Raw genomic sequence first — 12,076 nt, forward strand, 5'->3', positions numbered from 1 at the left:
AGAAGGAGGGGCAGAGAGAGAAAGAGGTCTTCCATACCCTGTTTCACTCCCCCGTTGGCCACAAAGGCAGGAGCTGCCCTGCTCAGAAGCCAGGAGCCAGGAGATTCCTCCAGGTCTTCCCATGAGAGTGCAGGGGCCCAAGGACTTGTGCCATCTGCTTTCCCAGGCCATAGCAGAGAGCTGGATCAGGAGTGGAGCAGCTGGGAATTGAACTGGTGCCCATATGGGATGCTCACACTGCTGGGGGTGGCTTTACCCTCCACACCACAATGCCAGCCCTGAAATCTGACCTTAACCTGATGGTTCCTGCCTGATAGGCATGGCATCCAAAAATGATGTAGGAGATTGTATTGTGCACCTACAACTTTTGTCACACTGTTTTTAATTATCTATGTCCTTGTCATCTGTCCACCAGGACTCAAATTGCCTTGAGAGTAATCATGATACTCACATTATTCATGTTGCATCAATTATACCCAAGAGAGTACCAGACATAATGCATACAAGTCACCCTGTCTCCATTCACCCTCTGCTCCTCATTCCCACAGTGCTAGGGGCTCTTGCTCTTCTCCTCCTCCTCCACCCCTCCCTCTGCACAGCTACCACCACCATGAGACCCACACACCATGCTCCTCTACTCCCTCTGACCCCATACACTCTCCAGTTCCACTGGATCCTAACAGAATGGCATATCAAGTGTGTGAGGTTTAGTTGTGCTCATGAAACAAAGCTACAGTACTCCACTATCACTAAGTGAATTGTGGATGTTGGACTTGAAAGCTCTGATTTTTGTGCTCAGTTCTATGGTCCTAGAACAACTCAGAGCATGGCAGAAATTAAGGAGATGCCTGCCTGCATATTACATTCATTTAGGAGCCACAGAGCTCTACAGCATTGTTGTTGGAGCCCTTTCTATTTATTCACTGCTCAAACCTATTGCTTTCTTTTCTGCTTTGTGTCCATCCACTCATATCAGAGTAGCCAAAGCAGAGTGAGTTTTTTATGAGTCATGATGGTGACCCAGTGGCTAGACACCTTACTTGGACTTTATAATGTGCATTTTGGTTATTACAGGAAATTTTTTTAGAGATGTACTTATTTATTTGAAATAGTTCCACAGAGAGAGAAGGAGAGGAAGAAAGAAAGGGCAAGGCCCTCCATCTATTGGTTCATTCCCAATTGGCTGCAATGGCCGGAGCTGTGTCATCTGAAGCCAGGAGCCATGACCCAGGAGCCAGGAGCCTCTTCTGGGTCTCCCATGTGGGTGCAGGGGACCAAGGCCTTAAACCATCTTCTACTGTTTTCCCAGGTCATAGCAGAGAGCTGTAGTAGAAGTGGAGAAGCTGGGACTCGAACCGATGCCCATATGGGATGCTGGCACTGCAGGTGGCAGCTGTACCCACTGCACCATAGTGCCACCCCTACCACGGGGAAATTTTTTTTCACTTCTTTCCTGCTTGATTGTGCTTTAGTTACCTAAGGTTGGTGAATATATAAATTGTGAATTACTGAGGTATTCCAAATTTAGCTTTGAATTATATGATTTTGAGGTGTTTTTAATTTAACTTTTTTATAAATATTGACCATTACTATACTTTTAAACAATATTTATTTATTTATTTGAAAATCAGAGTTACACAGAGAGAGGAGAGGCACGTCGGGTTCTATTCCTGGCCGGGGCACCAGATTCTGTCCCGGTTGCCCCTCTTCCAGGCCAGCTCTCAGCTGTGGCCCAGGAGTGCAGTGGAGGATGGCCCAAGTCCTTGGGCCCTGCAGCCACATGGGAGACCAGGAGAAGCACCTGGCTCCTGGCTTCAGATCAGTGTGATGCGCTGGCCACAGCGCACCGGCTGCAGTGGGCATTGGAGGGTGAACCAACGGTAAAGGAAGACCTTTCTCTCTGTCTCTCTGTCTCTCACTGTCCACTCTGTCTGTCAAAAAAAAAAAAGTGGAGCATCCAGGTCTCAAACAGGTGCCTGTATGGGATGCCAGCACTTCAGGCCCGGTTGTTAACTTGCTGTTTCGCAGCGCGAGCCCCTGAATTTAACTTTTTCATTTAGATTGTTCTTATAGACTCTGACTATGTCTTCTAGTTTCTAAGTAACTGCATCATAAGAAGGACCATTGTATATTGTAGCAGTTAAAAATATTTGGCATGATGATCAACATAAGGCTTATAGATTGTAGCTACCCATGAGACTGTGTCCTGGATTTAGGGGCAGTTTATAAGTCGGTTGGAGGTAGCCTTTTATTACTGATGAACATTAATGTACTGAGAACTCCTTGCCTATTAAATAATAAAATCTAAATGAAGACTTACACATGAGTTCCCTCCTGCCTCCATCTACCATTGAATTCCTGTTGTTCCTGCGTTTTAGATCTCCCTCTGATCTGTTGCTTCTTATTCTTTCCCATTACCACCATACCTTGGCTCAGATCCTACTAAATTACCTTTGATATACTTTTCAATTGACCTCTCTGCTTTTTGTTTTTCTTACCTTTGTGTAAATCCTCTTAGTTCATCCAAACCTTTTTCTGATTGCTCAGGTTCTCTTACTCCAATAACTAGGGAAATCATGTGGCTGGTAGTTCTTTCAACACACCACACAAAAGAATGCTCAGTAAATGCTTACTAAATAATGAATGGAATGCCTTACAAAGCTAGGGTGAACATTTAACCCGCTTGGCCATGAATGATTTCTGTTTATACATTTCAACCCTGTGTCATTATTGTCTCTTTTATGATCAAATTTATCTCTGAGCAACAAATTATACAGTCATCTAATTGTGGCAGTTATCAAATAGATATCTATTTCATTGTCTCTTCAACTAGGTAGTTCTTGGGATCAGAAATTGTATTTGTTTAATTTTTATAGGCTCATTTATTCATTCAACTAAAAGAATGACTCTATCAAGATGCTGAGTTTTAATGTCAAAGCAAACATGTTTCTTGCCCTCCTGAATTTTCAATCTGGCAAGAAAAAGCAGTCTACACAAATAATATTGCCTGACATGATAAACATTAGTGTGAAATGAATGGATACATTTAAGCATTCCTAATCCAGCAATTCTAATCCCATGAATTATAATTGCCAGAAGTAATCACAAACAGAACTCCATATCATCCTGCTTCCATTACATTCCTACTTAAATCTTAAAAATCAGACACCACACATATACCTAAGAATGCATCATATTTATATGCTATCTTAATGTTAAACATGAGAAAATTAACCATACAGCAATAGCAACTTTGAATCTCCTTTCCTTTTTAGATAAGTTATAATCCTATGTGTTTCTCTACAGTGAAGATTAGCATTGTAGATACTCTTCCTCTCCTTCACTTTTTATTTTAGAGATGAGAAATCTGGGGTTTAGAAACTGAGCCCCAAATTAAAAGAAATATTTCCTTTTAAAGATTTATTTTTTTATTTGAAAGGCAGAGTTACAGAGAGGCAGAGGTAGAGAGAGAGAGACGTCTTCCATCCACTGGTTCACTCCCCCAAATGGCTGCAATGGCCATAGTTAAGCTGATTCAAAGTCAGGAGCCAGGAAGTTCTGGGTCTCCAGTATGGATGCAGGGTCCCAAGCATTTGGGCCATCTTCTACTGCTTTCCCAGGCTAGACCAGAAAGCTGGATTGGAAGTGGAGCAGCAGGGACTTGAACCTGCACCCATGTAGAATGTCAGTGCTGAAGGCAGAGGCTTAGCCCACTATGCCACAGTGCTGGTCCCAAAATATTTCTTTTTTTAAATTTTATTTAATAAATATAATTTTCCAAAGTACAGTTTTTGGATGTTAATAGTTCCCCCCCAAAAACTTTCCTCTCACCCGCAACCCTCCCATCTCCCACTCCCTCTCCCATTCCATTCGCATCAAAATTCATTTTCAATTATCTTTATATACAGAAGATTAACTTAGTATATATTAAGTAAAGATTTCAACAGTTTGCACCCACACCGAAACACAAAGTGAAAAATACTGTTTGAGTACTAGTTATAGCATTAATTCACCTTGTACAACACATTAAGGATAGAGATCCTACATGAGGAGTAAGTGCACAGTGGCTCCTGTTGTTGACTTAACAAATTGACACTCTTGTTTATGGCGTCAGAAATCTCCCTAGGCTCTAGTCATGAGTTGCCAAGGCTATGGAAGCCTTTTGAGTTTGTTGACTTCAATCTTATTTAGACAATGTCATAGTCAAAGTGGAAGTTCTCTCCTCCCTTCAGAGAAAAGTACCCTTCTTTGATGGCCCATTCTTTCCACTGGGATCTCACTCACAGAGATCTTTCATTTAGTTTTTTTTTTTTCTTTTGTGAGAGTGTCTTGACTTTCCATGCCTAAAATAATTTCATGAGCTCTTCAGCCAGATCCAAATGCCTATATTTAAATTTGGTTGGCCTTTAACCTAGACTTTTTAACCATATTTCCGTGGGCAAATTCAATTCTGAACTCTTTCCACCTCGGCTTTCTCTTTGTAAATTGATAATACTGTCTCCACAATTGACCTAAGGTATAAATGATACAAAGTAAGGCATTTACTCTGTTAATCTGGCCCCTAGAAGATACTTGGCAATGTTAGTCCTGTATCCAGCTCTCCTGGTTTTTTTTTTTTTTAACTTGGTGAATTAGAGGGTGGTGTGAAATGCTTTGAAAAGAACAACAAACATCAACAAGACACAAATAAAAATTGTATTCTCAAATCTATATGTTAAACTATGCCGTCTACACCTGTGCTAAGAGTTACATTGAAATCATTGTCATTTATTACTTGAGAGAAGCTGCCCAGGAATAAAGCAGCAGGGGGATTTTTCTGAGGGAAACAGCATGTGTGAGGGAACTGGCATTTGGGACTAAGCAGCAGTGGCTGTCAGTTCTTAAGATTTTGTTCAAGAAAGGAAGAACAGCACCTGACCCTTGAGATTTGGGGTGGGAAGGAAGGGAAGGAGGGATGTAAACAAAAGCAAATGCCCTCTGGTTCCCAGCCTGTCTCCACCCACCCCACACTGAAGCCCTAGGAGAGGGCCAGTAAGTCTATCTAGGAATGCCCTGGCCTGGACTCCATTTCCCAGAGTCACCCGGTGCTCTAACGTTTTCCTCTCTGAATGCCTGTGCGTGTGAATGTGGGAGAATGTGCGCATGCGCGTGCCTTTCCCTGTAGCTCAGGGTTGGGAACAGATGAAGTTCATTTACTGATCAGAGTGTTCCCTGAGAGGCTGCTTTGCTCTTTCTCCCACATTCACTGGGGCGTCTTGCTCTGCAAGTGCAATTGCAGGCATTTGGGGAGAACACACCCCAGACCTACCACCGGCTGCTTCTGTGCTTCTGCATCTGCCACCCGTGGGTCCCAAATTCCAGTGACTTCTCCTGTCCCACACTCTCCACTTTGCCCTCCAGGTGTCCTGAAGAAAGGGGACGTGCTCCTAAGATTTTCCACGGCAAGTATGGAGAATAGGAAGGGGCATCTATGCATGTGTGGGAGAGGGGTGGGTGTGATGGTGGATGTCGGCTCCCAGACATTGATCACTAGCTTCTCAGTGATTCTGGGAGCTTCTCCGGCAGAGTCAAGGCTGGGTCCCAGGTGTTGTGTCTCCCACCGCTGCTTCCCAGTCTCCCAATGCTCGGCCAGTCCCATGGGCTGCCTCACTCAAATTCTCCTTAAAGTACACAGGATGAGTATGGCACAAGCAGGGCAGTTGAGAGCAAGGCGAAGGACGGAGTCCCATTCCCTATATTTAAATAAGCCCAGTTCTCACTTTGGGTGGGTCAAAGAATGTTTTCTGGCTGGGCCTCCTGTTATATCCCATGGTAGTTCCAGCTGGGTGGGTTCGGTGGCCTTCAGCTGGGAGCCTGAGGCAGCAGAGAGGTGGAGATAGAAGACCAGAGTAGGATCTGGCTCATGGCCCCCATGCTGGACCCCGTGGACACATCTGACAGCTGGGGCACCTTGTGTTTGGATGTATTTCCCAGCGGCAATGTGAAGCTTGTGCCGTAGCTATGTGCATTGATCTCTCCTCTGTGTTTAATTAACAGACCCTTTTTCAATCTGGAGCTTGAGGCCATGGAAACACAGCTGATTTATTTTCCTTCTATTCAATTTCAGTCTTCACCCCTTCTTTCTTATGTTATTAGGGATGTCAACTATTATTACCTGCTGCTAATCTCTTTGCAAAGTGAGAAGTGACTGATTTTTTTTTTCAGGCAGAATGGACAGTGAGAGAGAGAGAGAGAGAGAGACAGAGAGAAAGTTCTTCCTTTGCCATTGGTTCACCCTCCAATGGCCACCGCGGTGGGCATGCTGAGGCCAGTGTACCCCGACCAGGACTAGAACCCGGTGTGCTGGTGCCGCTAGGTGGAGGATTAGCCTATTGAGCCGCGGCACTGGCATGATCTGAAATTAATGCAAGTCTACCGTGTGTGTTAATAATGAGCTACTTTAATATGGATATTCATAAAGTGGAGAGCTATGAAAAGATAAATACAGAAAAGTGCAATTTTTCTCCTCTGGTTCTTTACAGTCACTCAATGCTCCACCAAGCTGGTTATCTTACAGTCCATACAGTTTTAATTAAGAGGGCCAATTACTTTTTATTTGAAAGGCAGAGTTACAGAGAGGCAAAGGCACAGAGAGAGAGAGAGAGGTCTCCATCTGCTGGTTCACTCCCCAGATCTTCACAATGGCCAGACCTGCATGGATCTGAAGTCAGGAGCCAGGAACTTCTTCCAGGTCTCCTACACAGATGCAGGGGACCAAGCACTTGGGCTATCTTCCACTGTTATCCCAGGCCATAGCAGAGAGCTGGATCACAAGTGGAGCAGCCAGGTCTCGAACCAGCACCCTTATGGTTTTACCCACTCAGCCAGAACACCAGTTTCCAATTACTTTTCTTATTCTGGGTTCTGTGTTTAACCCCATGACATTTTCAACATGGGAGGATATTAGTGATAGATTTTCATAATGACTGTGGTCTGTGTAAGCCTTTGTAGAAGGTGTTAACATGAGGAGGAGTAAGGAAGAAAAGAGAAAATATGCCCCTTCCCCCCACAGAGATGCACACACAGTACAGTAAAAGATGTGGCTTTGGGCTGGCACTGTGATTCAGCAGGTTAATCCTCTGCCTGTGGTACCAGCATCTTATATGGGCACTGGTCAAGTACCAGCTGCTCCTCCTCTGATCCAGCTCTCTTCTGTGGCCTGGGAAGGCAGTATAAGATGGCCCAAGGGCTTTGGCCTCTGCACCCATGTGGGAGACCCAGAAGAAGCTCCTGGCTCCTGGCTTTAGATCAGTGCATTTCTTCTGGCTATTTTAGCCAACTGGGGAGTGAACTAGCAGAAGGAAGACCTTTCTCTCTGTCTATCTGTCTCACTATCTGTAATTCTACCTCTCAAATAAATAAATCATCTTTACAGAAAGAGAGATGTGGCCCTAAAAGCTATTGCTATAGACTTTCAGTATAATGAAGTTTTCACTTGATTAACTGATTCATAGATTCTGTTAGAGTCCTGTTGTCACAAGATTAATAACCTGTGAAACTCATTTAGCATAGTAAAAACAGGAAGTAAAAATAGAAAGGGAATCCTGGATAGAGGTTGTTAGGGTAACAGCATTCTTCCTGTCAAACCCAGTGTGTTTTGACCTTTTCCCCCATGTACTCCCTATCACAGTGCTTGTGAGTGGACAAGCAGTTGTGTGTTTCTGCTGAAAAGAGTTGCTTCACACCCAGGAAACAGCTGTAAGACACTTTCTCCGCAACTATGTTGTGTGTACATTAATACAAACTTGAAAACAGCCAAGAACAGGATTCCTAGACTACTCAAGCTAACTGACTGTTCTTAGCACATCATTCCCTGCTCTGCTCTAAGTTTCTGGCAAGTTCTTTCAAATTTTTAGGAGAGATATGTTTCACATGAGCGACATAATCTGTTAATGTAGCAGTGATGTCTTTAAGAAAATGTGCCATGTGAGGAAGCAGTCTGATGGTATCCATTCATCTTCCCATTTTTTTTCTGACAGGCAGAGCTAGACAGAGAGAGAGACAGAAAGGTCTTCCTTCCATTGGTTCACCCCTCAAATGGTCACCACAGCCGGAGTGCTGCACTGATCTGAAGCCAGGAGCCAGGTGCTTCCTCCTGGTCTCCCATGTGGGTGCAGGGCCCAAGCACTTGGGCCATCCTCCATTGCCTTCCTGGGCCACAGCAGAGAGCTGGACTGGAAGAGGAGCAACTAGGACAGGACTGGTGCCCCAACTGGGATTAGAACCCAGAGTACCAGTGCTGCAGGTGGAGGATTAGCCTAGTGAGCTATGGCACTGGCCCATTCATCTTCCCATTAATAACTTTCATTGATGTCTACCACAGGGTGGCAGAAGGCTATCATCCTCTGAATTGCATCAAGCCAGGAGGATTCATCTACAGTTTATTTGAGCTTTCTTTGTATGAGGGAATAACCAAAATATACATTGTATACAGTGTATTTTTTAGATTCATTTTATTTACTTGAAAGGCAGATTTACAGAGAGATTGAAAGAGAGGTCTTCCATCTGTTGGTTCACTCCTCAGATGGCCACAATGACTTGGGCTGGGCCAGGTGAACCCAGGAGCTAGGAGCTTCTGGTTCTCACACTTGATTTCAGGGGCCCAAACACTTGGGCCATCACCCTCTGCTTTCCTAGGTGAATTAGTAGGGAGCTATATTGGAAATGGAGCAGCCAGGTCTTGAACCAGTGCTCATGTGTGGTGCTGGCACTGCCAGGGTCTGCTTAACCTACAACACCAGCCCCATGTGCATTTTTTCAAAGTGTGGGAGGGGTTACTTTTTTTCTAACATGACTCAAAGATTATAATTTGTGGTAGATTATTTTGGTTATATTTTGAGTTTCATTAAATTTCTATATTTTTGAAGTTAATGAGTACTAGTAGTTATTTTTTTAAAGATTTATTTATTTTACTTGAAAGTCAGAGTTACACACAGAGAGAAGGAGAGGTAGAGAGAGAGAAGTCTTCCATCTGCTGGTTCACTCCCCAATTGGCTTCAGTGGTCGCAGCTGTTCCCATCCAAAGCCAGGAGCCAGGAGCTTCTTCTGTGTGGTATTATCTTGTTATCCTTGCTTTGGAGAAACAAACTCTCTCCCATCCCTCATTTAAAATGCTTTTTAAAATAGGTTTATTTTGAGGACTGGCACTGTGGTATGGCAGGTGAGGCTGCCACCTATAGTGCTGGCATCCCATATAGGTGCTTTTTTGAGATCCAGCTTTCTGCTGTGGCCTGGGAAAGCGGTGGAAGATGGCTCAAGTTCTTGGGTTCTGCACCTGCATGGGATATCTGACAGAAGATTCTGGCTCCTGGCTTCAGATAGATCCAGCTCTGGCTATTGCAGCCATTTTCAGAATGAATCAGTGCATGGAAGACCACTCTCTGTGCCTCTGCCTCTCTGTAATTCTGCCTTTTAAATAAACAAATAAAATTTTACATGCTACACCACTGCACTGGACCCAAGACCTAACAGGTTTTCTGGGTGCTTATCCTGGGGTTCACTTGGAGCACTAAGCACAGGTATTCTGTGTGCCTGAATATTTCATGTTCCTTCATATGGAAAAGTTTTTCTCATGTTCTGAGTGATTGGGCTACATGTGCCCATAGTGGAAACTAAAACTTAATTTGGCATTTGAACACCTAGATTGCTGATTCCTGTAATCTTCTGAATTTAATCAGAAAATGGGTTTTGAAACATTTGGTCTATGGATAGGCAGGGCAGTTTTCCTGGATCCCTGTGAGAATTGATGAACTGATGGTGTTTTTCTACTCCACATTATATTCTGAAATTGACTTCATTTCATTTTCTTAAAATAACCATATTTGAAATTTGCTCCCCCCTTCTGAAATGTTTGTGCTTCTGTCCTCCTTATAACCATGCACATGAGTAGCTCTTTTCATTCTCTTTATGATTCTACAAGAGCAATGAGACAATGCAGCTCTCTCCCCTGGCAGCACATCTTCCTCAGTATGTCTCTTTGATTTCAACCCTGGGTTAACTTGGCTGCACTAAAGGCTTATATCTAAACCAAGTGTACCTATTGAATGAAAGTTACCATAAAACAAATATGCTTTGTAAACCTCTCATCTGTTGTTTTGAAATGTCTTGTGAATGTGTCTTTTATGTCAGTGTCTGTAAGCTGGAGACTTCCCACTTAAGGCAGAAGGCTGCTGAGGGACAGCACAACTGTAGCTTTGCTCTATTACTTTACTATGGCTACTCTTTCACCCTTTCCCTTTATTTTATTAAGATTTAAAAATTTTAGTTTAAAGGCAGAGTTACAGAGAAAGAGGCAGAGACAGAAGGATGGGGATCTTGCATCTGCTGGTTCATTCAAGAGACTGAAATGAATAATGCTGGCCCAGCCTGGAAGTCCAACCAAGTGTTGCATGTTGGTGCAAGGACCCAAGTACTTGTGCCATCTGTTTCTGCTTCCCCAGTTGCATTAGCAGGGAGCTGGACCAGAAGTGGAACAGCTGTGACTCAAACTGGCACTCGTGAGGCTGACATTGTGGCACAATGGGGAAAGCCACCATCTGCAATGCCAGCTTCACAGATGAGCAGCAGTTCATGTCCCAGTTGCTCCACTTCTAACCTAGCTCCCTTCTGATGGCCTGAGAAAAGCAGCAAAGGATGACTTAAGTGTTTGGGCCATTGTAAGCCATGTGAGAGACCCAGATGAAGTGCCTGGCTCCTGGTTTCTGTGTGGTTCAGCTCTGGCCATGGCAGCCATCTAAGATGGAAGATCTCTCTCTCTTTTAGCATTTATTTGCAAGGCAAAGATAGAGAAAGGGAGAGAATGAGAAAGAGATTTTCCATCTGCTGGTCTACTTCCTAGATGGCTGCAATGGCCAGAACTGGGCCAGGCCCAAGCCAGGTGCCAAGAGCTTCATTCAGGTCTCCCACTTGGGTGTCAAGAACCCAGGTATTGGACCATCTTCTACTTTTCCAGGGCCACTAGCAGAGAAGTGGATCAGAAGTGGAGCAGCCAGGACATGAACTGGTGCCTATATGGGATGTCAGCATTGCAGGAAACAGCTGTACCTGCTAATCCACAATGCCATCCCATCTGACTCTCCTTCCTCTCCATAACTCTGATTTTTTTAAGATTGATTTTATTTATTTGACAGAGTTACCAATAGAGATAGAGACAGATAGAGAGGTCTTCAGTCTGCTGGTTCACTCCCCAAATGGCCGCAGTGGCCAGATCTGAGCTAATCTGAAGCCAGGAGCCAGTAGCTTCTTCTGGATCTCCCATGTGGATATAGGGGGCCAAGGACTTGGGCCATGCTGTGCCACTTTCCCAAGCACATTAGCAGGCAGCTGGATTGGAAGTGGAGCAGCCAAGACACAAACCGGTGACCATATGGGATGCCGGCAAGGGCCTCAACCAGCTGTGCCACAGCACCAGGCCCCAAAACTCTGACTTTCAAATAAATCAGTCTTTTTTAAAGGGTGGACACACATATTGGATCCCAGCATTTGATTTGGTGGTGGCTTAATCCACTGTGCCACAAAGCCAGCCCCACCCTTTATCTTTCTGATGACTTGTGTGTCAAGATCTTGGTAATATCTGCTGAACAAATGTTGGTATTATGTTAGACTGTTCTGTTTTATTTTGGTTCTCATTTGTTGAGTTTATTTTGGCTGTCCCTTTTGGGTAGCAAGCTGTGATGTCATCAGTGGCTAAAGCTGCCATGTGTTAGGCTGGCACTGATTCTACCTTTCTATCTCTTCAAATAGAAGTGGAATATGAAATCGTCTCAAAACTAACATGCTACAAAGTAACAACTGGAAATCAAGCTTCCTTCCTTCTCACCTAACAGACTCAATTGGTCTCTGTGTTTCTCATTTTAGCCCAAATCTGTATCAGATTTCTAGAGTAGAAGGAAGCTTATTTTTTAAGGCAGAATTCATAGATGTGGTTGTCCATTCACCTTTGAGAATTAAAGCCATAACTCTGCTTTTTGACTGGTTTTCAGTTTGTGGTGGTGCCATCTCTCACAGGAAGACAGATTCCTCACAGAAGAATACACCT

At 44.0% G+C, this 12,076-nt stretch overlaps 1 protein-coding gene across 1 annotated transcript in view; it reads left to right on the forward strand.

Moving 5' to 3' along the window:
• Positions 1–5,006: 5,006 nt before the first annotated feature.
• The window catches only part of LOC149121616 (uncharacterized), a 32,621-nt gene continuing 25,551 nt past the window's right edge, over positions 5,007–12,076 (forward strand). The window contains exon 1 of the mRNA XM_089316568.1: positions 5,007–5,441. Within this exon, the coding sequence (XP_089172694.1) occupies positions 5,109–5,441 (333 nt within the window). The 5' untranslated portion in view covers positions 5,007–5,108. The remainder of the gene's footprint in view (positions 5,442–12,076) is intronic.

The sequence above is a fragment of the Oryctolagus cuniculus genome, chromosome 16 (assembly GCF_051225735.1).
Source record: "Oryctolagus cuniculus isolate XC-2025 breed Fujian yellow rabbit chromosome 16, ASM5122573v1, whole genome shotgun sequence".
Classification (NCBI taxonomy): Eukaryota; Metazoa; Chordata; class Mammalia; order Lagomorpha; family Leporidae; genus Oryctolagus; species Oryctolagus cuniculus.